Source organism: Pollachius pollachius (genome assembly GCF_949987615.1).
Source record: "Pollachius pollachius genome assembly, chromosome: 1".
NCBI lineage: Eukaryota > Metazoa > Chordata > Actinopteri > Gadiformes > Gadidae > Pollachius > Pollachius pollachius.
This window is the reverse complement of record NC_136934.1, coordinates 19,932,630-19,958,848: the sequence shown is the minus strand read 5'-3', so window position 1 is coordinate 19,958,848 and position 26,219 is coordinate 19,932,630. Positions and strand designations below refer to the sequence as shown.

At 45.1% G+C, this 26,219-nt stretch overlaps 1 protein-coding gene across 1 annotated transcript in view; it reads right to left on the bottom strand.

The window, feature by feature from the left end:
* LOC307089874 (transmembrane protein 132C) overlaps positions 1-26,219 on the bottom strand; it is a gene marked incomplete at both ends in the record, with an annotated part of 119,896 nt that overhangs the window by 15,260 nt on the left and 78,417 nt on the right. Inside the window, 2 exons of the mRNA XM_079756345.1 lie at positions 9,260-9,403; positions 24,593-24,779. Of these exons, the coding sequence (XP_079612471.1) occupies positions 9,260-9,403; positions 24,593-24,779 (331 nt within the window). The remainder of the gene's footprint in view (positions 1-9,259; positions 9,404-24,592; positions 24,780-26,219) is intronic.

Below are 26,219 nucleotides of genomic sequence, written 5' to 3'. Positions count from 1 at the left end.
GATGAACAGTAGACTCAGTAAGGCATCACAGCCTGCAGGTACTTTGTTGGAGGTTTTCCAAGGAACAGGAGCTCGAGGCTTTAAGCCGGAAGGACTTACAGGAACGTTAAAACAAGGCCCTAGTCTCTGGCGCCTTTAAGTGCGTGTGTGTTGCCATAAATGCATGGTGTGCCAGATGTATGTTACTGCTGCTCTAACGCCCTGGTGGTCAGGTGTGGCCCTTTGGGGTGGCCATAGGGCAGAGGTTGTTGTTTCTGGTTACGAGACAGGCAGAGAGTGATGGGGAGTCTGAATAAAAGCACTGGCTATTGCCAGACAATGTGTCTACGTGTCTATTACCCTGTTTTCAACACAATTATCAAGGGATAGAGGTTTTGTAAAAGGCAGTTGACTCCTTTCCCTTGGCAAGTCGACGCGTGTGCTGTTTTTTCTGGGCTGACACATTCAATGTCAAATGAAACACCAGAAAACAGGGTTAGTATAGAGCAGAAAGCAGCATAAAGGCCAGGGAGAATATTAGATGGTGACCTTTTAAAAATATCTGTTACTTATTCAGTCTCTCTTTCAAATTCGGTGACAATGTGTATTCGCAGATTACTTTGTTGATCCTGTCTATTTACGTGGCAACATCCAGTACTCCAACACAGGTTATCAAATTGTGCCAGAAGAGGAGGGAAAATGTGCGACAATAGGGGTGTCATGTTCTGATCATTGCAGATCGGATCTGGAGCCGTTAAATACCCTAATGAACTTTTAGTGGCTTTAAGTCGGTTGCTTGTCCAGTGGAAAAGGTAATTATGTTTTATTATTGTTTTGTGTCGTAAGTTTGATGCTGAACTCCAGCGTTTATTTACGATGCTACCTATTGACATGTTGCGATTGCTTTTAATGGTAGTTACTTGTACAACGTTACTGACTGTGTTAACATGTTTGCTTAGTTAGCTCTGTGTTGATAAGTGGTTCAAAATTTTCAGAACACAATAGGGGTGGACACCACAACTTTCAGGTAATATGCTGTATCCTGTGGAACTTGGAGGACTAATTCTGCCTAATAGTGCACATTGCCCCTTTAACAAATACAAACAAACTACACACAACATGAAGGAGTGGAACATGGTAAAATATAGGGCAGTGCTATATTATTCCTTTAAGTAACTCGACAGGGCTTCTAACTCTCTCATGAGCCAGGACTCTCATGTCCTGGCTCCATAAGGATGGAACGAGCTCCCCACAGACATCAGAACATCTGAAAGCCTACACATCTTCTGCCGCAGACTTAGAATTCATCTGCTCAAACTGCATTGTGGACCATGGAAAAAATGAGTTCCAAATATCTATTGTTTCTAAAAAGTAAATTAAAACAGCATGCTGATTTGATGAATTGTATGATTGTGTGATTCTTGCATTTTTTGGGTTGGATCTTTACTGGTGAATGCACTTATTGTAAGTTGCTTGGGACAAAGGCGTCTGCTTAATGAATATATTGTAATGTAATGTATAAAACACTTTTGAGTTCATTAGAGAATCGCTGTACATTCAAAAGTTGTATTTTTCCAAGATGTGTAATGTTGTACTTGTCGTTATTTGCAATTTGTAACTCCTATTTGTGTCAGGGTTCTTGCAATCTGCTCCAGTGTGCTATTTTCTTGTGTTTCCCCAAATTACTTTCACCACCTCTTTCCTTCTGTGTTTTTTTAATGGACTACTGTGATTTATTCACTATGATACCCTCCAAAAAATAATGGGAGCAATGTTCATGCTAAACATCTATGCAAATCAGAGCAATAGTAATAGCCTTCTCACCAACAGCTCAGAGTGGAATACTGCACAGAACGTTATCGTAGGACCTGCTAGGTATTGTACACAAATCTAAATGTGTTAACAATGTCACCGTGCTGTAGCCTGTGCCTTACCAATAAAGCTTCTGTAGCTGAGATTTGAGAGCTGTAAAGAGAGAGATATCAGAAGGAAATGGAAGCCCCTCCCTTTAGTGTTGCCATCATACACCTTTGAGTGACAGGCAAGATGGATTTCCCAAACCAGTAAGGGAAAAGATGTCCTGTTTGATCACACATGAGCCGGGAGCGGTCAATGTCGACATACAAAGGAAAACACAGTCAACCAGGATAGATATTATCACAGAGCATCTCACTCACTTCTAGCTGAATGACGGCTATGGCATTTCTAACAAATTATACTAAAATGATACACACTGAATTGTTCCTATAGTTCCTTTAAGGTTGTCTTAATTTAGATTGTAAAAGTTTATTGAAATAGTTTCACATTTTGAAGATAATGCGCTGGTGTTTCAATGCGGCGTAGTGAATGCACCCCACTAATAAAAACTAAAACTTCACACACACCAGGCTTGGAACATGATAAAAGAGATCCTGCAGAGTTGCTTAAGGTTGCCTTTGAACGCGTCTAAAAACCCTAACCCCCCGATCCGCCCAGCGTGTGTGTTTGGACTGATAAAGATGTCAGACTAGACCCTCCCCACCCCGCCGGCCTTTATTGTTGAACCCCTCTGCTCACCGTGTTCCCTCTCCGGGCACCTATAGGTGCCTCCGGCAGGCCCCCACCCACCAGACTTTTCTTTTCTTATTTGTCCGCCACTTTCCCACACACACAGCGAGCGTCATAGGCAAGCAGCGCGCCATGCATCCTAAACCGACGACGCTAAATGTGACAATGATCGATGGCTTCCCTTATGCACATCGCCGGCACGAGACAGAGATCATCTCTCTCAGGCGCATTCAGGATCCAGCCTCTTGTTGTCGTCTGCTTTGTGGGATTTGGGTCAGCGTTTACAATTTCCAGCAGGGATGATGACTCAGGGTTGAGTGAGAGGAGGGGCATGATGCCTTACTGACGGTTATGACTTTACTGTGGGATTTGATTAGCATGGCGCGGTGGTCCCTGATAGGCTGAGGGGACCTGCCAGCCGCCACTGCAGCCTCTCTCAGATAGACTCCCCCAAATGATCTGAGCTGAAAGCGCAAAGCAGAACATGACAGCTGACATCCAGAGCCCTATAGCCAGACACATTATGACCACCTCCCACCGCGCGTTGCTGCCGTAACTCAACAATCAATATTAGTCCACGCCTATGGATGCACAAACAAACACACACACACGCACGCACACACACATACACACACATGCAAACACACGCACACACACACACACACACACACACACACACACACACACACACACACACACACACACACACACACACACACTCACACTAACGCACATACACACGCACTCTGTATGTGCTACTAAACTCTGTAGTAGCACATACAGACAAACACACACAATCAGGATGATTGAATAAGCCTCCCGGATCCCTCGTCAGATAGACCTCTGAAGAATAAGTCCCGCCACCGAGGCAGGCGGAGGAAAAACTAGATGGAAAAAAGTGTGTAGTTCAAAACGTGACACAGCTTTTACTTCTTTGCCACCTACAGAATTGGATATCTACGATCATTCAAAAACCCCATGTTATTTCCCATAGACATTTGACCGAGGGAACCGGAGCCTCGGGGCAGGACTTATTTTTCAGAGGTCTATGTCTATGGGAAATAACATTTGGTTTTTGAATGATCGTACATAACAAACGCTGTAGGAGGCGAAGGGTTTTTGGATTGTCGGTGCCGTTAAAGTAGCATTAATAATCGTTTACTACTTTAACGGCACTGACAATCTAAAAACCCAGTCGAAACCGAGGGAGGCATCTGATTGGCTACAAAGAGTTCCTTGTTGAAAAAAATGAAAAGCATCTTGTGAATTTATGTTTAACAGTTTGTCTATAAATGTAACAACATCAAAATACATCTTTGATGAAAATTGCAAAAAAAAGAATCATTCATATATTTATGGATTTATATTACATTTATTTTAAACAATAAAATAAATGTAATGACACATTTGTGTGTTGATAAGAAATGTATTTGTGAAACTTATTTTTGTATATGGATTCATTTTTAATTTATGCATACCGATATCCATTTGTGTGTGCATTGAAATGTTTTTGTGTGAAGAGAGTAATTTATCTATAAATCACAAAATACAGTTGTGAATCCTTCTCTGTGCATTCATTATTAATGAGACTGTTCTGACCCCATAACATACAGACACACACACACCCACAGACACACACACACACACACACACACACACACACACACACACACACACACACACACACACACACACACCACAGCCCACAGCCCCCCCCGACCCCCAACTGAAACCATGTCGGGAACTCAAAAGTTGCTGACACGCACATTTCAACTCGAATATATGACAGATGAATTCTGTCATGTTTAGTATGCAGGAAGAAATTCTATCCTAACCGACTTATGGTGAATCCTAGCAGGCTTTAGTAAGGCATCTCGCTTAAGGTACCCTGAACGGTTAGGTTGGGAATCGAAGGACCGGACTAATAGACAGTTCTGCCCCTCTAAAGAGTGAACCTGAGAGTCCCCCTTCTCTATGGACCCCCCCCCCCCCCCCCCCCCCCCTCAAGAGTAGCTCGGTAGGGTTTGCAGAATCCTCCCACACATTCAGAAGACGCATTAGGGCAGCAAACTGAAAATTCTTACAGGGGACATTATGGGATGCCTCTGAATCGAGGCCAGGAAATTAACAGCGAACCAGACAGATCCATTCCCGTGGCAGATATGAGCGATGGGAGAGGGTGAGGCGATGGCGGGCCATATCTGGCTCCAGCATAGAGTTGCTGTGACAGAATCAAATTAGGCAGTCCGGTCTGCACTGCCTCTCCTGCCACAGAGCTCTTGATGCACGGGGTGCCGGCCGTGTTTCCCTATTCCCGCGTTTTCCTAAGCGTTGCTCTTTCAACTATAGCTTGTGGCCAACGCCCCCGCCCTCCCCACACCTTTACCCCACCACCCCTGGAACCCCTTTCCTCCCAAAATGAGAGTGTGTTCTGGGAGCTCATGAATAAACATCTGGATAATGGGATGCGTTTTTGCTGATCCAGGGCCAGCAGCAGTCTACAAGTCTGTGACCCGCTGAATAGGAGTGGGGAACTAGTGGGTAGGTGAAAGAGGAAATTGGTAGAACCAATCTTCTACTGAGCCTGCTCCTAGTGCGTGACTGCATGTTACGCACTTCATTACTGTGGTCAGATGGATACTAGAGCTACCATAGCACGGATTTATTCAATCTATTAATTAAAGCACATGATATTTTCTCAAAAAGCACATTTGCAGAAGCAATTTAATGTCAAGAGATTGTACATTTTACATATTTTATTAATAGTAAGCAGGTTTTATTTCAGATGATGGGAGGGGTCACTGCCAGGGTTATGTAGTATCCAAAACTTTGAATACGGCTCTAATTATTGTCATATTGCATTAGTGCTTATGTCCAAAGTTAAGTCAGTTAATTAAAAAATCACAAAATTACATTCATCAAATGAAATGAAGATGGATTAAAGTGGTCCACGCTGTTCTGCATGGAGCTTGTAACATACAGCACACACTTTCTGATAAGGGCTGGAGAATGATATGCTTTGTATTCAGAAAGAGGGCAGAGCTACACACAGACGCACATGCACACAAACACACACACAAACACACACACACACACACTCACAAACACACACACACACACACACATTCTCAAACATATGCATACACACACACACACAAATATGTGCACATATACGTACACACACACATATACACACACACAAATACACACACATATATATATGAAAAGTCACACACACACACACACATACATATGAACACACACACACACACGCACACACACACACACACACACACACACACACACACACACACACACACACACACACACACACACACACACACACACAAACACACACATAGATAATAATAGACCTTGTCATCACTATTACCCTTAACTTTGAGTTTTTTTGTAAAATTAAAAAGCAACATCCTTTTCCCGATTGCATGAGACATAAACGATATGCTTCAGTGGGATTATGCTCCAAATGGTTTCAGATGTAAGAGCATGAGATGTATATAGTACAGTCCACTCTAATTACAGCACTACAGGGGAATAAAGGCTGCAGTGATCCATTATTCAGGTTTTAATGTCACGCAGTCTGGGTAAGGCCGCTCCAGAGGTTAGAAACCGAGCTGAAGTTGTCATGTTAACATGGGTTATCTGAGGGGTTTTCTCGTCATCATGTCATGAGTGGGTCAAGCGAGACAACAACAGGACCTCATCATTTCAAGCATATTTGATTTGATAAATTCCTATTCTTCTTGATGTTTTTTTCACTTAAGTTCTCCGTATTTTAGGCCTGACCCTTTTACTAAAGTTGAAGAAAAATACATTTCGGTGGAAAACTGATATTTAACAATTCCATTTGCCAAATTTATGTCAGATTTCATTATCATCCTTTGGCACATTCTGTCTTCGTTCATTAAATTGGCTATACATATTTCTAGACAGCTTCAATGACCGAAAAATACACATTGTTATACAGAGCCCAAGGTTGGCAGAGAAGGTCCTTATTGTGCAAAACGCTCTGGCCATTTGGGTAAAGCTGGACACCACAGGGAGCCTGCAAATTAAGTATTTTTTTCTCCAAACTCAGCCCACAAATGTACAATCAGGAGCAGAGATTGGTCTGGGCTTTCAAGCTGCATCTGCAGAGGACTGTGCGAACCTATCGCCAGCTGGTGCATATCAGAGAAAAAATATGTTTTTCATACCTTTGTCCCGTCTATATAGTTCTGCCAAACATAGGAAACAAGAATCCAATCCCTTGCATATGAACTATTAAATTTCAGACAAGGCTTCGTATAATGTTCATAGTTTTTGCAGAGAAGGTATATTGTCTCTCCTTTTCATGGTTTGCTCCTCCTTCTATCACTCGCTTATGAGATGCTGTCAGGGACCAGCGAGATGTTCTGCTGTCTTTCACTCTTGTATGAGATGCTCTTGTGGACTAGCAAGATCTGCTTTCTATATCCTATCCTTTTCTATCTTTCCCATTACACAACAAGATGATGATAACATTATTATTCAGAATGTTTACTAAGTGATCTCCTGGCCCCCGAACTTGACAGCATTTGAAGATTCCCTATTTTACCACCAGGTGTGAGAGTGATTAGCCATTACAAGATTTCAACATCTGCCCTAACCTGCGACTTAGTGACTTCACAAGTGGGAGTGTCCACCTAGATGTATAATCAATCGATAAAACTTCCGGTTGGTACAGTCTACTGGGTAGACTGGTAGAATGGTCTACCCAGCATCCATCTGGGTCTACATTCCCTCTTGGGATGTCCCCAAGTTACAGGGCAGGGGCGACTTTGAAAATGCTTGTAATGGTTAATCCCTCTCAGCCCTGGTGGTTAAACAGGGGCCCTTTAAAAAGCTACACCAGGCATCAGTCTCCTTTGAAAAAAAACAACATTGATATAATTTACAGTTAACCTTTGCCACGCAACAGTATCTGGGATTTCATTCTATATTGACCACAAAATAGTGTTTTTTTCCCTGAATCACCAACCTTAGTAAAGGATGTAGGGATTACAAAGCAGACGTTCAGGACCATGATCATATTGTAAACTCACGAAAGAAGGAGCGGCTCTCCCTTCATTGTTGTCACTGTCAGCGTTGAGAATAATTTTGAAGAGGTTGAAAACTCTCTCTCCTCGATAATGGCTCTTATTTGTGAAATTTCGGACCACTAGTGGTAAGAAATATCACAGATAACTCCACTGAAAATGTATGCTATTTGATCTGCTATTTGATATATATCACATCACAATATATAACGATAAGGTAAATGTGGCGAAGGAACTAACCCCTTGTTATACTTTCATTGGCTGGACTATCCTGGACTCCAGGATTTATTTTTCCATTATGTGCAATATTGTACTCTAACATTGTACTCTTTACTTTCACAGGCTGTCGTGTCAGGCATCCTGTGATATTATCCAATGTGCTATTTCTCTTTCACCCAGAATGTTACCCAGAATGACTTTACTACCCCCTCACAACATCAGGAGGCAAAATTCCTAAAATACCTAAAAGTCCAAAACCAAAAACAGTTGGACATTTCACTAAGCAGCTATCGCTGAGGCTAGCAAGTTTATGCTCAAAGAAGAAAGGGGTATCTAGTGAATCGCAACCTGACTGCTCCAGGACTGTATGTTAAAACATAGATCTGGGCTCCACAAGGCCAGAAGAGACCAACTCTCCTGGGTTAACAGTGGATTCCAGGTCTTTTCCTCTTCAAACGACGCAAAGCCTCTGCCTCTAAACTCATGGCCGCGCCACAAGCACGAAGAGCTGAAGTGCATTCTGGGTGAGCAAGGCTGCTGGCCAGGTAAAACCTGTGTGTTACTGATTTCCCGCCATAGGAATATTGCAAATATGTAATATGCACGGATTCTCAGACACAACCCCTGAGTTGTCACATGAATCAAACCAATATTTTAAATATAGGGTTGAAACTACAGTGATTTTAAGACATTCTCTCCATAACATCCCATTGTAACTTCGGCAGCAATGCCTCCCTGTGATGTGGTAGCGTCTATAGAAATCGAGTTTAGCCACGGCAAAGTGAAAAACCACATAAGGACCTGAGGTGCCTTTATTATTTTCAGCCTGAAATATAACTTTAACCCTCTGAGCCATTCTGATTATGCAATACAAAATATATAATGCGTGTCCAGTTCTGCATGCAAGTCATCGAGTTAACGCATTAGACACGTCATTTAGAGCACGTTAAATGCATGTCGTCATCACTGTCATCGGCCTCCCATACTCCACTCCTACGATGGGCAGTGGGTTAACCTAGCAATTGGAAGTGCTTGGCATTTTTTTCTATGAACATCTTTACTGTACAGACAGCGATATATTGTTGTTTCTCTTTCTTCTGACGAATGTACTTATCATAAGTCAATTTGGATAAAAGCATCTGCCAAATGCCCTAAAGGTAAATGTAAATGTGCTCTCACACACACTGTGTGCTATTGATAAGGTGTATGCTCTATGTCAGAGGAACTGGGTATAAAAGGCAGAATTTCAAAGTGGTTGCTCGATTGTTTTGGTTCTAAAAAAAAGGCCACATCCAAAACCAGCCGTTTCCCGGAGCAAGTCTCTGAAAAGGTCAACGCTACTCTGAGGAAACTTTGGATCAACTAAAGAAGGCCGCCACACAACGCGATATAACTTTTACTGTGAGATATACAGTATGACCTCCTGCCCGACTGACCTTGACCACGTCCTCATCGGTGGAACGACAGCGGACGTCCTCGGACACGTCGGTGACGGAGCCGTCCGTCCCGACCGTCACAACCTTCACCGGCACCGCCACCGTCTTCCCAGTCAGGACCGCCGTGTTCAGGATCTCTGAGTCCTGAGAGGGGGAGAGAGGGAGAGGGAAGGTTAGAAAGAGGGGGAGAGAGAGGGAGAGAGGGAGGGTTTGAAAGAGGGAGAGTTAGAAAGAGGGGGAGAGAGAGGGAGGGAGGGAGGGAGTGTTAGAAAGAGGGGAAGATAGATGTAGAGATAGAGGTCCAGAGAGAGGAAGAGAAGGGAGAGATGGAAAGCGACGGGGGAGAGAGAGCGAGAGAGGGAGAGATAGAAAGAGAGGGAGGGAGATGTAGTGATAGAGGTTAAGAGGGAGAAAGAAAAGGAAAAGATAGAAAGAGAGGGATATGTATAGATAGAGGTTGAGAGGGAGAAAGAGAAGGGAGAGAGATAAAGAGAGAGGCTTTTTATACCTGTTTAAATTATGCATATACATTGTACATTCAAGGCCTTAAGAGTAAAGAGTCTGGGATTGGACCCATTCTTTTTTTACTGTACTTGTACAGTTCATTTATATTTGGATTTATTTTACGGATCATTTATACTCCACTTTGTTTTTTCCTTTATGTAGAAGTTTTCTATGTTATTTTTATTTATTTTTGTTAATCGTCCATGCATGTTAAGCTCTTTTGAATTGAACTGAGTTGATTTGAGAGAGCTAGAGCTAGAGCTAGAGAGAGAGACAGAGAGAGAGAGAGAGAGAAAGAGAGAGAGAGAGAGAGAGAGAGAGAGAGAGAGGGAGAGAGAGAGCGAGAGAGAGAGAGAGAGATTGTCTGGTTATTCAACCCCATTTTTTTGTGTTTCTTTTACTCAACAATTAGCACATAAATACTGATTAAGATGTTTAAATGTGTGAGAGTCTGTATGGTGCGTTGAATGCTTGCCCATAAAAGAAAACTCTGTATCATGTCTTCTGCTCACTGATGATTCCATATCCACTGAACGATTGAGATCTCAAACGAGCCCAGTGTTGAGCAAACTCACTTCAGCTATTGTGTCGCTATCAGCAGCGGTATGCAATCAATTTACATTTTTTAATTAAAACGATCAGGGATCTTAACGTCTGTGGTTTAGAAACAGTTCAATGAACAAGTCTGCGCTGCACACAATATTAAATCTTTAATGCTGCGAAAGAAGACTTATTCAAGAGTCACAACAACAGAAGAGAGTTGGAGAGAAGTGATGAAAAGTTTGTGTGAGGTTGAAGACGAGCTCACATAGTTTATTGATATTGAAGCAATAAAATCCATGTTTGGGGGTTGTGTCTTTCTGTTTCTCTGTGGTGAGAGATATTGCATTGTATTGAAACATGGTTTACTTGTACTAATTTGAATGATTTTATTATCTGCCTTTTGAGGTCAAATTATAAATGGTAATTAAGTAAAACAAATGCTTTTCCTGTTATTTGCAGGTTGTTAAAATTGCAACCAATGCCTTTTGGAAATAATATATGCATTTTATTGATTCATATGCAGGTTTAGTTGTTTATACATCATTGATATTTCATTGTTTTTTTTAATTATTTTCTCTTTGTAATGTTATTGTCAATTTTTTATCACATTGTTTCCAAAATAATAAGTGTTTGTGCATTGGGAATCCAAAGATGTCATTTGTCAAAATCAATGACAGACAGAGGAGCAGGATCCACATAACCAAATCCCTGTTTTTGTAATTCCTAAATCAAAATAAACCCTTTGTAAGAAAAACATTCCTGTATAAATATTGTGTAACATTACATTTACAGACACTTTTAATGGACATTTGGACTCATTGCATCACATCAACGCTTTAAGGCATTAGTGAGGATTTGGTTCAAATATGACTAGACAACTAGCAACTGCCTGGGCTGTGGTTACATCATCACTTCCTGGCTTATAAGAGATATTCCCTTTGATAGACAGCCATCCTGAGACTGGTGGACCCTACTTTTAGGGACCAATGGCTTCTAGAAGATTCTATATCCACCAGAAAGACTTTCCCAAATCTCCCACATATATAGTTGATGAAGTGTTGCATAACAACTGTCAACTGTTATCCCTTTCTCCAAGTAGGAGGTGGTTGTTTTGATAGTTTTTGAGAACTTGCCGAGTAAATGTTCTACTGCCAGTCCGAGGCAGCTCCAAGTGACAGAGGGCTCACGCTGTTTGGCAAAAGGGCAAAGCTTTCCCCTGCCTTGGCCGGAACCACAGCCAGACTTCCTGGTTACACAGGGCTCCTCTTTTGGCCGACACCTCACCGCAGATGGTGTGCTGCTGCTCAAACCTTTCACACCTATTCCTCACTTGGCTTCCAACTCTACTGAAAAACCTGAGGGAACACCCTGACAAATCTGCTTCCCACACTTTGAGGCCCACTGATCAGTTATGGATGCAATCAGGGTCTACAAACGCAGAAGATCCCCCAAATTCAGCATTTTAAGAATTTGATTTCCTCAGTATCTGACCTGAGAGAACCCGATGGCTGAGTCCACCTTTAACAAAGACATGTGTGAGGGGGAACTGAGGTGAGATCTGCTGCGAGCAGACTCTGGATGTATGGAGAAGGGGAGACTGTGTGTTGGAGAGTAATTGGCACAGGACCTCATTGATGTGTCAAACCCCACTGGTTAAGCGTTGATGTGTACAGCTTCATTATTCTGAACAGAGTTCTTAACCTTTCATTACGCCAACAAAGAAGATAAGTGGGGCCAATTAGGATGTCCACAGTATAACTTTTCCACTCCAAAGCCAGTAGTACCCAAGAAGACCCTTCCTTATCGCTTCTGTCCAGTGCAACCTCTGGTCAATTACCCTGGCTGCTCTGGAAGCAGAACCAACCCCACTAGGACTCCGGCCTTGGGTCTATAGCACACAGTCCTAGTCCCATTGTTGGGTACTGTGTATGGAACAATGCGTTCTTCATATGACAACAAAAACAAAATATAGTCGGATAAAATATATGAAATGTGCTATACATAATCTCTCCATTGTTCCGCTATTAGGGCAATTTCAAAAGGCTCATAGTAATTTCAATATAATTGAATGAGCTAAACCCCTTTTGTTGTTCCTAAAGCCATACCATGAAACGGAGTGTTCCCAGAATTCCACTTATCGTTCACAGCGGGAAAGATCAAATTCCACAGCGTTGCCTGTAGACAGAATTGCCACATCCTTTTGTACTGCTTATGTTTACCAGCTCAATCATGCCCTCTCTGAGGTCTCCGGCTTCCTGTCACCTGATACCATATTTGTCAAGGAAATACGCGGGTTCTGTATACTGCTCTATTCACTAGGACTCTGAAGATTTCCACTACTGTTTGTTACCCCGTGAAAGAGACACAGAGAAAGGGGGGATTACGATTGGTTGAAAGGAGTCTGGTGGCTTGTAAGCACCAATTACCCAGTCCATTCAGCTTGAGAGTGAAATGATTATTAGTTGAGCCAAGAGATACCAATGAATCACAAAAACACTTAATCTTCAAATGGCTTTTCATTACATTTTATAGACTTTGACAGGGCTGTATTGCATACACCGACCTCTCCCCTCCCCCAGCGCGCACACAGAAATACACACAGAAATACACACATACACACCGACAAACATCCACACACACACAGTCACACACACACACACACACACACACACACACACACACACAAACACACACACAAACAAATACACACACACACACACACCAACCAATACCCACCCCCCCACACACACAGACACACACACACACACACAAACACTTGCACTAACACATACACAAACACACATATACGAAGCGAACATATAGTACACAAACACACACACGCACACAAAGTATCATTGAATTTGATTCAATTTCTTTTGAAATCTGAGGCTGCCTTAAATTAATTCTGTGTCCGTCGGGATTCCCATCCCCCCCACCCCCATTTCATAGGGTCGTCCATAATACATGACAGGGTAAATAGTTGGGACCTGCTAGCATTGAGAGCTAATGTTAGATTACCGCTGCTGGAGATGACCCAGCAGGCTGGGAGAGAGGGAGAGGGAGAGAGAGAGAAAGAATACAATAAATATTTTGCATTTACAATTTTTATTCAAAGTAAATGTTTGCTTCTCAGACCAATAAAGCTATTTTGGAATTAGACTTTTTTGAGATGGAGAGAGAGAGCAGGGCAGTAACAAGTCACGACTGGATCTAACATGGTTGTATCAGCGGTTCACCCCATCGAGCATACACAAAGCAATTAAATCCAAAATGGAGTCTGTTGGTTCACCGCAGGACTGTGATTCACTCAACTGAGTTTAATGAACTGGGATTAAAACACAAGCCTGTGAAACTGGAATAATCCTGACGGGGGTTTGATGGCTAATCACAGATTTACCGTGTTCTTTCATCGGATACGCTCAATATCATAATGAGGGCTTCGGCAAACATTAGATCTCCAACAGTTTAGGGTCTACTGTTTAGCAGAAAGACATTTATCGGTCGTTAGGTCACAAATATCTCATCTTTATTAGCATTCTAGCATTGCTTCTCCTGCGATTCTGATGCTACTAATACTCCCATTGAAATACTTTCAGACTAATTCTACCAATGAGTGCCAATGTTTCCGCAATCCAACCGCTTATGGTCTCTGCTGAAGGTACATAGGAGACTCTCGCTGGAGTAATGTGTGGGAGAAGGAGCCTGTCTGCCTTATCAAGGATCTCTTCCAGGTTAGCATTCACTGTGCCGCCGTGGCCAGAGTAATGTGGTCTGCAGCGTAATTTCTGTCTGTGTCTGGGTTGGATCTGAAAATAAGTGAGATTTATGGTGTCAGCTGGAGTGGCACGGCCAGCATGAGAAGCAGCTGGGTCCGTCTCCCTCTCCCCCTCTCTCTCATTCTTTGTCTCTCTATCCATCTCTCTCATTCTCTCTCTCTGTCAATATCTCCCATTCTCTCTCTCCTCTTCTCTATCTCTCCATCTCTCTCTCTCTGTCTCTGTATATCCTTCTCTCTCATTCTCTCATTCTTTCAATATCTCTCTTTTTCTCTCAATCCTATCTCTCTGTCTATTCCTCTCTGTCAATATCTCACATTCTCTCTCTCTCCCTCTCCTTCCCTCCCTCTCTCTCTCTCTCTCTCTCTCTCTCTCGATCGATCGTCTCGTATATATATATATACGTTCTCTGTTAAAGGCTTTGGTTACTCTTAAAGAGAATGAATCCTTGACAGATGGTTGGCTGCTTATCTGAGTTCATGACATTTCTTTATGATTTATTTTATTCTTGTCATCAGGATCTCTTATTGTCCTGTTAAAATGGCATCCTTCATGCTCTGCAGTACATCTACATTGTTATCTCACACAGCATCCGGTTTGATGGGAACAGCATGTACCCTAATGGCATTTACAGAAGCCCTTACGTACACACACACGCATACACACACACACGCACACACACACACACACACACACACACACACACACACACACACACACACACACACACACACACACACACACACACACACACACACACCTGGCCGTCACCCCCCATTCCTCTTGAATAATGCAAGCCCCTTAAATCTTGGCCCCTACAGTGTGCTTGGCCTGCTGTTTGAGGAGTTGGGTGGGGGGGGGAGCAGTGGTCAGGTGGAGGAGGACATGGTGCCCTCTCAGCCACAGAGAGAGAGAGAGAGAGAGAGAGAGAGAGAGAGAGAGAGAGAGAGAGAGAGAGAGAGAGAGAGAGAGAGAGAGAGAGAGAGAAAGAGAGACAGATAGAGAGGCAAATCGAGGAGAGGGAGAGGGAGAAAGAGAGGGCTCAAGGGAGAGAGAGATAATAAGGGAGAGACATAATGAGAGATAGATAGAGAGACAGATAGATGGATAAGATAGATAGGTAAATAATAGTAAATAGATAGGTAGAGAGATAGATGGAGAAATAGATACAGAGATTGAGAGATGGATAGATGGGTAGATGGAGAGAGAGAGGGAGATTTAAAGAAAGACAGAAGAAAGAGGGATAGATAGATAGATAGATAGATAGATAGATAGATAGATAGATAGATAGATAGATAGATAGATAGATAGATAGATAGATAGATACAGAGAGAGAGATAGACAGATAGGGACAGAGAGAGAGAGATAGAGAGATAGATAGATAGATAGATAGATAGATAGATAGATAGATAGATAGATAGAGAGAGAGAGAGAGAGAGAGAGAGATAGATAGATAGATAGATAGATAGATAGATAGATAGACAGACAGACAGACAGACAGACAGACAGACAGACAGACAGACAGACAGACAGACAGACAGACTGACAGACAGACAGACAGAGAGACAGATAGACAGATAGATAGATAGATAGATAGATAGATAGATAGATAGATAGATAGATAGATAGAAAAACATGTCGTGGGTGAAACAATATGCCACTTGGCCAGTTCCCTCCGCCACCACAGGGCAGACCAATACACTGAAGAGAGAGAGATAGGCGCTTTCACAGTCTGCACTCGCTCATCGCCGGTCCCGGTCGATGCTCCTTCCTCCAGTTCCAGTGGGCTTTTAATTAGACCTCTACGTGTGGGAGGAGGGGGAGAGAGGGAGTGAAGGGCCTTGGACGCCCGGGCGCATGGCGATACATCACCGCGTGACAGCGCATTGAAGTGGCGCAACGACTGGGGAAGCCGCGGACGCCTTTTAATGAGGGTCCCTCCACCCTAACCAGCCCCCCCGCCCTCCTCCGCTCCAGCCCCTCTCTGCGTTCATTCTTTCATTACCTGCACCGGGAATGATCCACATCTGATCCCCCCGACACCCCCCCAACCTCTTCTACTCAAGAACATGCAGCTCCCCCCCCCGTCCCCTCCTTCTCCCACCTCCCTCCTTCCCCTCCCCCTCCCATCCCATCCAGTCCCGTAAATGATGTGCAGGAGGGACGGCTTGGCTGGATCCAGTGTGTGTGGCGAACTGTTGCTGCTCCCCCTCGGTCATCCCTCACCGCCTCCAACAAAAACTCCCTCTAACCGCCTCTCCACAGCTGGGCCCCAGCGAGGTCTGCAACGGCCCCCGGTCAAAGATCTGATCAGCTCGTTATAGCCAGCCACAGTGGGCTGGGAGGAGAGGCTCTCTGCGGTGGCTTTGAAAGTGTAGCGACTGCAGAAAGGTGTCAGGTAAAATAATGGGGGGGGGGGGGGGGAGGAATGAGGGGGAGGAGGATAATGAGCAATCACGCTGTGGTTCCTGCAGCCCGACTGAATTGGTTCCTGGGACTGATGGCGTCGGAGGCAGCTCATTTGGCAGGTAGCACGGCGGATAACTTAGTCTCTAATTGAGAGACGGTTAGCGAGAGGGTAGGGCATACTGTTTAGACAAAACACACAGCGCACGAGTCACTGCCTCAGTTCAATCACAGTCTCCATTACTCCACATGTGTGAAGACACAGAGTACCACACAGACCGGCTGGTGTGGAGGAGGGACAACGACGTGACGCGCAGACAACAAAAAGGACATTGAAACAAGTTGACGGCCCCTGCATGGCGCCGAAAGCTATACAGTGCAGCCTTTTAAAAAAGAGTTGAGTGCAGCTGTTTTAATGAGTTTGGTGGGTACGACATGAGCCAATGGGGAATGAGTTATGATGGATCGTTGCCCTCTGTGACCCCAAAATGAACGAATGTAACGAAGAACCTATCAAGAACTATCTTCTTCTTGCAGAATTGTTTTGTGAGTGATTGTTGTGGCCCGAGCGTCTAGCGGACAGTTCACGGATGATATTGATGTTTTGGTCACATTCAATTGCTCTCTGCTGTAAATTATTTATGAGGATTTGATTTATGGGCAAATACACCCTGACTGCGCTGACCAAAGTGTCCCAGTGACATGTTGCTGACGGGGCAAATCCTTCTACCGTTATTAATTATATAATAAATTGTTTGTGAATCCCTTATTTATTTTATTGACAAGATAATTTAATCTCCGCTATGAAGAGCGGTTTATGTATGTGATCTTGTCAAGCTCCAACCGTTCTCAGCAAAGAACATAAAGAAGAGACAATCTGCATAAAGGACTCAAGGTTAATAAACAATGCATGCCATCACTTCGAGGGAGTCCACACAGTGAGAGAGCCAACGCCTAATTAATTGCTAATACTACCAAAATAGTTTTGAAGACATGACAGCCGTTAAAGTGAGAAGCACAAGCACTTTCCAGACACCAGCGACTGCGCCCGGTCCTGGTTCAAGATGTCCCCTGAATAATAAATGGCAGCACTGGCGGACATTGCTGTATCTTCACTATATAGGACAAATCCCCTGCTGCACTCATGAATACCACCCTGGCACAGATCAATGGCGCAGGCATGAAGAGAGAGTGCGTCTCCTTTGAATACCAACAACAGGTCCGTCATGGCATCAGAGGAGATGCCATTGGAGGACATGCATCAAGGGCAGCAGCCTGTCCTTCTGAAGCCAGAAGGCGAACTGGGAGAATCTGGGAGACACCGAAGTGAGAGGGACCGTGAGGTCCAGCCCTGAACCGGTGCAGTTCCATCCCACACATGACACTCACGCAAGTCAATCCATCAGGGGCTCCTCCCCAGCAGAGGGATGACCGGCTGATCCCACCCACTGATTCCTTTCACCCTGCTCTGATGGAGGATCCATACCACCCAGGCTTAGCTTGGCTTAGCTGCCCTCAGGACATGGGCCTCTCTTCTGCAGGCGCAAAGGTCAGCCCCGCAGTACAGTCCATTGCTCCTTAGAATCACACCGGCCTTGATGTGGGGCCCGGATTAAAGCCAGGAATGTAGTTTGGCGTGAGTAGAAGGAACGCCATGGACCATTATGGGGGAGCTATGAGAGATGGACCCGTGCTTACCCTATCAATTTTAGATTGATCCATCCGTCTGGAGTCGGCCTCCCATTGCCAGCACGGCTCCGTGTGACCTACTTCACAAACTCTTCCCCACTTTCTATCTCATACCGTTTTGAAAGTATTTCAGATGGCTTGATTGTGTGTGTGAGACGTTTACAGAGCAGGGGTGTCCATAAGGGAGACATATATTATGAGAGACACCCTGTATAAGCTGTTTATGTAACCAAAGGATCTGCTGAATGAAGTTCAAATACCTTAGCTCATTCCTGAGCTCATATAAATAAAAACACTGTAGCCGATGATTTCTGAATAAGCTTTGAAATGCCCGATCAATTTGTGGATTATGCAGGTGCAGCCGTGACGTGTATGCATCAATTATCATTACACGTTGGCTGGATGTGTTACACGCGTGCAACACACACCGCAGTGGCTTCAATTAGTGCCAGCACTTCACCGCATAACTATACGGAACGCTAATGGATCGCTCATTTCACATTCATCCATCAAGTCATTATTGTAAACCTTACGAGTCACGATCAAAAAAAGAAAAGAAAAAACGGAGAAGTCATGAAGCCGAAGCCTGTGATTGGATTCCCTTGAGAGCCAAGATAGCTAAATAGGCATTGGACACGGAAGGTAGAAAACTGATTGAGTGAGAGCATTGTGTATTCAGCAGAGCTATACCTATCACACTTCACCCTTACGGGCGCCTGTCTGTCTTCAGGATAGCACCAGGTACATTGGATAGTATGTCAATACCATTCGTGTGACTTTACCTTATCTGTACGTTTTCCCTTTTCGTTACTTCAACTTGACTTGGGAGACGTGACTGGGAACCCCGCAACAACATTTATATTCAGGGGGAGCGACGTTGACAGATGACTGTATCACATAGCAGCGGAAATGACCAAAGCAACGCCGCAGGATGGGGTGTGGTCTAGATTGCTGCCGTGTGATGATGTATTGTTTAATGACACGTGGGGTCTGAGTGTGAATGCAAACACCATCGTCTTCATTGCTTCTCCTCCTCCGTTTCTCCGGGCCCCGGCGAGGGGGGGGGGGGGGGGGGGGGGGGGGGGGGGGGGGGGGGGGGGGGCGGTGTACACAGTTTGGTGCCTGGGCAGGAGCTGGGGAGGCGGGATGGGTGGGGGGGAGAGCTGGAGACGAGACGAGGGGAGTGGCGGAGGCGGCATGGCCCAGGCAGGAAGACGGATGAGTCCCGATATGATGTATGTCCTGTCCCACCCGCTTCCCCCTGCGTGGGGGCAGCCTGGGTCGTGATGATGACGGGGGCCGCACGGACAGCAGAGCATTACTTCACGGTGAGGAGATAATGGAGGAGCCCCCCACCACACATCCACAGCCACCAGCCTCACACTCCAATTACAGCCACAGAGCTCCGTCTCCGGGGCTGACTCCAAAACATATGCATATGAGGGCTCTGGCGGGCGGAGGGGTGACAGACAATACATGCATAAATTATCCTCACGTTCATCAGTGGTAAAAAGTCGAGCGCAGCAGGACAGAACGCAAGTGTGGTAGAGGGAGAGGAAGGCAAGTAGGAAGACGATGAGGAAGGGAGAGAGGCTAGGGACGAAGGAAGGAGAGAAGGAGGTGGACAAGCTAGTGAAGGCGGGGTAGTAGGAAGGGATGGATGAATGGAAGAAAGGAGGTAACGGGAAAGCAGGCAGGGTTTGGTAAACACATTAAAGTGGAGAATTGGGAGAGAGCGAGAGGAAAAGAAGAGCAAGGAAACAAGTTTCTTCATTCACTCCATGTACATCCAGGCAAACCCACCAACCCACCAACGCACCCACGCACACACACACATACTCGCACACACCCACAAACACACCCAGCCATCAATTCACCCACTCACACACACTCACCCACCAACGCACCCACCCACACACACACATACATGCACACATACAAACAAACACACACCCACCCTCCCACCAATGCACCCATGCAGACACAAACACACACACACACACATACACATAAATGCACACACACACACACACACACACACACACACACACACACACACACACACACACACACACACACACACACACACACACACACCCACACACACACGCACCGTTGCCCAAGCACACAAAAACACTTCCTAAATAAAAAAACGAAAAAGTTCTGAATACTCATTTTTCAGCTTTTTAAATAATTGCAGCATTGGCGGAACGGTTCCTTCATGGTTTGAAAGCCGGTGACAAAGTGGTGAGCGATGCTGTGAGCCGTTCGCGGCGCAGGTGGTTCGGTTAAAATACAAAAGGAGGAGTCCGTCTTCAGAGCTGAAGGCAAAGGAGCCACATTAAAATGGAGCATGGCTCATCCTTCAAAGAGACGTCGTTGCTGCTCGCCTGTGAGTGTCACCCGAGGCTGGGCGCGTCACATCGGCCCGGCAGATATGCCACATGCAAGAAATTAAACGTGTAAACAAATCATCAGACATTTTCATGATAATCAATTTTCTACCAAGGGCGCTGTCAATTAGAGAACGGAGCATAAGTCATGTGTGTGAGAGAGAGGGAGAGAGAGAGAGGGAGAGAGAGAGAAAGAGAGAGAGAGAGGGAGAGAGAGAGAGAGAGAGAGAGAGAGAGAGAGAGAGGGAGGGAGAGAGCGATAGAGAGAGAGAGAGAGAGAGAGAGAGAGAGAGAGAGAGAGAGAGATCGGTGGGAAGGTTAAAGCTCAATCGAGGTAATAAGCCATAACTGTGATCCAAACCCTTTAACTAAGCTTTCCATTACAAACGCTCATTAGCCTCATTAAATTACAATAATTGTAGTCCCTGTCACTAAAATACAACCCGCCCCCCCCCCCACACCCCATACCCCCATAGCCACCCAGACACCCTAGCATTAGCCCGCCCCCCTCCCTATACACAAACCCGCTCCTCCGTTTTTTTATTAGATTATTTTTGACCTACGCACAATAACTGCAGCTTCTCCATTATAACAAAAGACGGTGTTAGCGCATTAGGCTAATTAGCGCTAATTTCAGATGAAAGCCTCGTCGGAGCAGCACCGTAGCGCCGTGGCGTCAACACCATACCTCCACTCACAGCTTGATTAAAAAGATGCAGATTTGTCTATTTGCCTCCCTTTCCCTCTATCCCTTCTTTATCACTCTGTCACCACTTACCTCCTCACGGTTCAACCCCTCAGCCATTTTCTCAATGTTTATTTCCTAATTCATTCTACACTCTCATTCTGACGTATTTCTTTTCTTTTGTTTGATTCTCCCCCGGTTTGCAAAAACTTTCCATCATGAACTTTGGTCCGCAGGGGGCAATAAAGTCTATCCTATCTACATTTAGATAACTTCTCCCCCTGCAGGGTCCTGGCTGAGAGATGGAATCAAACATGGTAGAGCCCATCAGATGTTCTCTGTGTGTTCATTACGCAGAGCAGCAAAGAGGCTTCAGGTCGTCTCTTGACAGCTTTCCATCAGTCAGGAACAGCATATGGACGAACGTCAACTTCCTCTGGGGTGGGGGACTTTCGGAGGGTGTGGTTACGGTGCTGCTGCGGCTGGGTGTGGTGATTGGGAAGGTTACAGTGGGGGTGAAAATATGGCAGTGTTGGAGTTGTTGATGGGGGAGGTTGTAGTGGGGGAGGTGGTGGTGGTACTGGTGATGGTGGTAGTGGTGGAAATGGTGTTGTTGGCTGGTGCTGATGATGGTAGGGATGGAGGTGGTATTGGTGGGGGAGGGGTGGGAAGAGGAGATGGTAGTGGTGGACACGGTGGTGGTAGAAGTGTAGGTGGTGGTAGTGTTGGGCATGATAGTGGTGCTGGTAGTTGTGATGGTGGTAGGGTAGGGGTTCCAGGTGTTGTTGGAAGTGGAGGTGTTAGTGGTGAAGGTGGATTTGGAAGTGATGGTGGTGGAGGTGGAGCTTGAAGTGGTAGTGGTGGTGGTGTTGATAGAGGGAACTTATCTCTGGGCTTTTCATGCCACAGCGATCCTAAGTAATCTAATTCAACCTTCTCCCTCTGCGCTTGTGTGCTCTCACATATTGGTGCATGCAGATTGAAAAAGGTGCATGAAGGTGTGCGTGTGTGTGTGTGTGTTGTGTGTGTGTGTGTGTGTGTGTGTGTGTGTGTGTGTGTGTGTGTGTGTGTGTGTGTGTGTGTGTGCGGGCCTGCGTGTGCACGTGTGTGTGTGTGTGTGTGTGTGTGTGTGTGTGTGTGTGTGTGTCAGCACACATAAGCCTCCATGCTTGTTTGTGAGAGAGAAAGATGCTGAGAAGGAGGGCATCAGACAGACCCATGACGGTAAAAGTTAATGAGTTCTGTAAAGGGTGTGTATGTGTAAGTGTTTGTTGCTAGTAGCCTACCCTGGCTTGGAAAGCAGAGTATGGCCTGCAGTATGCGAGCAACCTATTGGTATACAGGGAAAGCTTTACAGTAGCATGCAGCAATACTTTGCCCAATGTAACTGTGAGCTCAGTACACAAGCATAACCAGTCTAATAAGAGGTTGGTTGAACTGTAATCTATACAGGGTGCACAAAAGGTGGCAGCAATACACATTGCATTCAAATGGTGTATTTTGGCTCATTCATCTTTATCAACCCTGAGACAGTTGCCTTAATGATTTCTCCCTAATTTGATTAAGCACGACTTAAAAGACATATCATAACAGAAGGCAATTAAGATAGATCTCAGCCAGCGGGGAAGATACAGAAAGAAACATAAACCCTGATTCCAGCTAGTAAGCATCATTGTTTGGAAAGATAACAAAACAGAGCCAGAGAACAAACTGGGCTGGAACTTCCTGATTAGCACATGGCTGTCGACGTGGGAGTGCCAGGCAATATTTCACCTTTACTATGAAAACTAGCTAGTCCATGCCCGTTACTGTATAACTCGAGAGAACAGAGCCTTTGTCAAACAATCTCATCCCTGATAATCTGTGCCGGTGGAAAGGCGTCGGAGATCGTCTGCATGCAGAATGTCGCCAGTGTATGGCAGGAAGACACACACACACACACACACACACACGCACACGCACACGCGCACAAACACACACACACACACACACACACACACACACACACACACACACACACACACACACACAGCAGCGAGCCCCGTGGAAACGGGAGACATCAATGACATGAAAAGAATGCAGAGGAGAAGAAGAAGGAGAGCGGGAACTCTAACAATACCGGCAGCACTAAACACACAGCTTCAATTATCCCCGGGATGGGAGAGTGAGTGAGGACGTGCTGCCTGCCTCCGAATCCACCCACAGACACCCACAGGCGTCTGTCATCTCCATCGCTATTGGCAACACTTACACAGAAAATAACACAGGCACAATAACTCTGAGCCGCTGCCTGTGTGCACATCACACAAAGTTGCAAAAAATAGAAACTAACGCACGCCGGCTTTTGTTTGGGTAATCAGCCTTGTTGTGGCTGCGTGCCCTTCTTCCTCATCTCCGTTAGCGTGATTGATGCTGCTCATTTTACACCTGCGCCTCGCCTTGATCCGAACCAGATGCCGGCACGCTCTTCCCCCGACTAACAATGCAGGGAGGTGAGAGCGGGTGGTCTTTCTGCGGAGACCATGGACTATGTGCTTTGGTTAATCGACACATAAAGAGGGTCCTATGGCTTGGCGCGGGAGACGTTCAGCGCCCTGGGGCCGGCCCCCAGGCCAGCCTCCGCCTCAGGGCTCCCGCCTGGGGCCTGGTAACACACGCCGCAACTCCGGGACGCAACACACAGGGGTGCCGGCTCCGGCTTTCTCAGAGACAGGATGAGGCTAGCTAGCGTCTGGTATGCTGCGTTTGCAGCCCAGAACGACACTCTTTAAAGTGGCACTTTCAGAACCAGGAGCCGACTCCGTGGTGCACTGATGTTTTTTAGAGAATGTTATATCCGGTGATTGTAGTCAATGGGTCACTGTTGCCAAGGTAATTTTGCATTTCTCGCTTTAACAGTAGATTTCCCTCAATCTTTTAAGAAGATTGTGCGCAAAAGTGTATACTTACTGGAAAAAGGAGTTGCGTGAATTGATAGTCACATACAATTTCTCCACATGACAAAAAAATTATGCAGACAAGATGTACTTCAGCTAAAATAACTTAGAACCACAAGACATGACAATTTGTGAACTCTATTCTACCTTCCTGCCACTTTTGGTTAGTTTCTCCTCTTTTTCCTCGCTGTCTCCAGCAGATCCTTTCTGCATGAACATATAATGTGGTTTTAAAACGCACAACCACTTTTGAAACGCTCAACCACTTTGAAACGCACAACCACTGCAGACTCGCTCCGCCACGCCTGGAAACGTTTGGGGACTCTTTGAGCACGGTGTTTGGGGCTTGATGTTTGTGTTGACGGGCCGCGTCCCGAGAGCAGGGCGCAGGTCCTACTCACCATGGCCAGTGGGACGATGGCGGCCAGGTCCTCCAGTGCCAGCCGTACCTCCGTCTCAGCCTCCTGCGTGGTGGAGCGACTGCCCGGGTACTCCACCTGCCAGGCCATCCAGCGGCTGCCCTGCGTCTCCGGGAAGCTCTCCATCTTCAGGTCCACCTGGAGCACCCTCTGTCCCCCTGCCTCCGACCTGCCGCACACCACGAGTAAACAACAAGAACAAGACGCTTTCTTTATTGTCAACAGAGGATGGATGGGGGCTGGTGGACTCGGGGGAGATGGAGGTCTTTGAAAGCTAGTTCTGCAGTATGTGTGCATTTGTTCCCATGACCAAACGTCCAAAAATAGGCTAACTACTAATATTTACCTCAAGCCGGGAGGTAATAGCCAAGATCAAGTCTCTTGAGATCAAGTCCCAAGTCTGTCAACACTTTGGTTTGAAAATGTTCTAAAGATGCTTGTATATGTCTTGCAAAATGAACAAACTTTTGCTAGCTGAACAAAGTTTTTGCCAGATGCAGTAGCAGTTTGCTTGGTACTGACCATCACCTCATGCGGCAAACGTTTTGTCCCAGAGGATATTAATGATATTTCTACATTCACAAAGGCAACAAGTGTGTCCCTTATTACCCTACTAGTGTAGAGCTACTTTTTGTTGGAGGTCTACCGAGGACCCCTTGTCCGCAATTTGCTGAGGGACGTTGTGTCCTTTCTTCAGCTTGAAAAGGTCGAACCCATAATGTGAACGTGTAGGTGTAAAGAGAGGTAATCTTTGTTCATCATGCTGATTATTACCTACTGTTTCTCCTTTTCTGGTATTATTATAGTAATATTTAATTTGATTGTTGGTAAAAAAAAAAAGCCATTATATTTTGTACTGCCTTTCTTGATATTATGAATATATAATTAAAGACTGAAAGCAAATAAAAAGAAAGACAAATCGATGGCATGCAGCCCTTGTGCAAACTTGCTTTTTCAGATCATAATAAAAAGAAAAAAATTAAATTGTATAATTTTCCTACTTAACCACAGAGGATTGCTTAAAACAGAAAAAATATAAGATTAATGTTGTAATATCTGTTAGAGGAGTTAAAAGGAAAATGTTCTGCAGTGTTGAGGCTCCTTGACCAGTTTGTTTTATTAGCGGTGTCCTGGTTTTTCAACGGTGATACAGTAAATACACCACATAACATACTAGCTAGCTGCAGCATTTACGGCCAGCATGAATTTAGTCTGACAAATGGACAAAGCTGATAATTAAATGTTTTCCTGGGACCGTAACTCTATGAGTTCTGTGTTTAAACATAGCCAGGAGGCTGAAAAGGTCAGCCTTACGAGAGCGATTGCAGAGAGAGAGAGATGGGGGACTGTGTAATCTGTTAGCCATGTCTTGGAAAATGGCAGAGCTCATATCCAAAACATTTCCAGCACAATTGCAGTGCCACTAATGAAACAGGGGGGTGCAGGGAGATACAGGGCAAGAGATGAAGGGAGCGAGGGTAGTGTTTTCCACGCCTTCTTGCATGTAAAATATAGATTTCTTGGATTTTTTGCTGCCTTTTATAATACACATGTGATGCCTGAGCAAATAAGACAGTATGCACCTGTGCATTATGAAAAAGGATTCAGC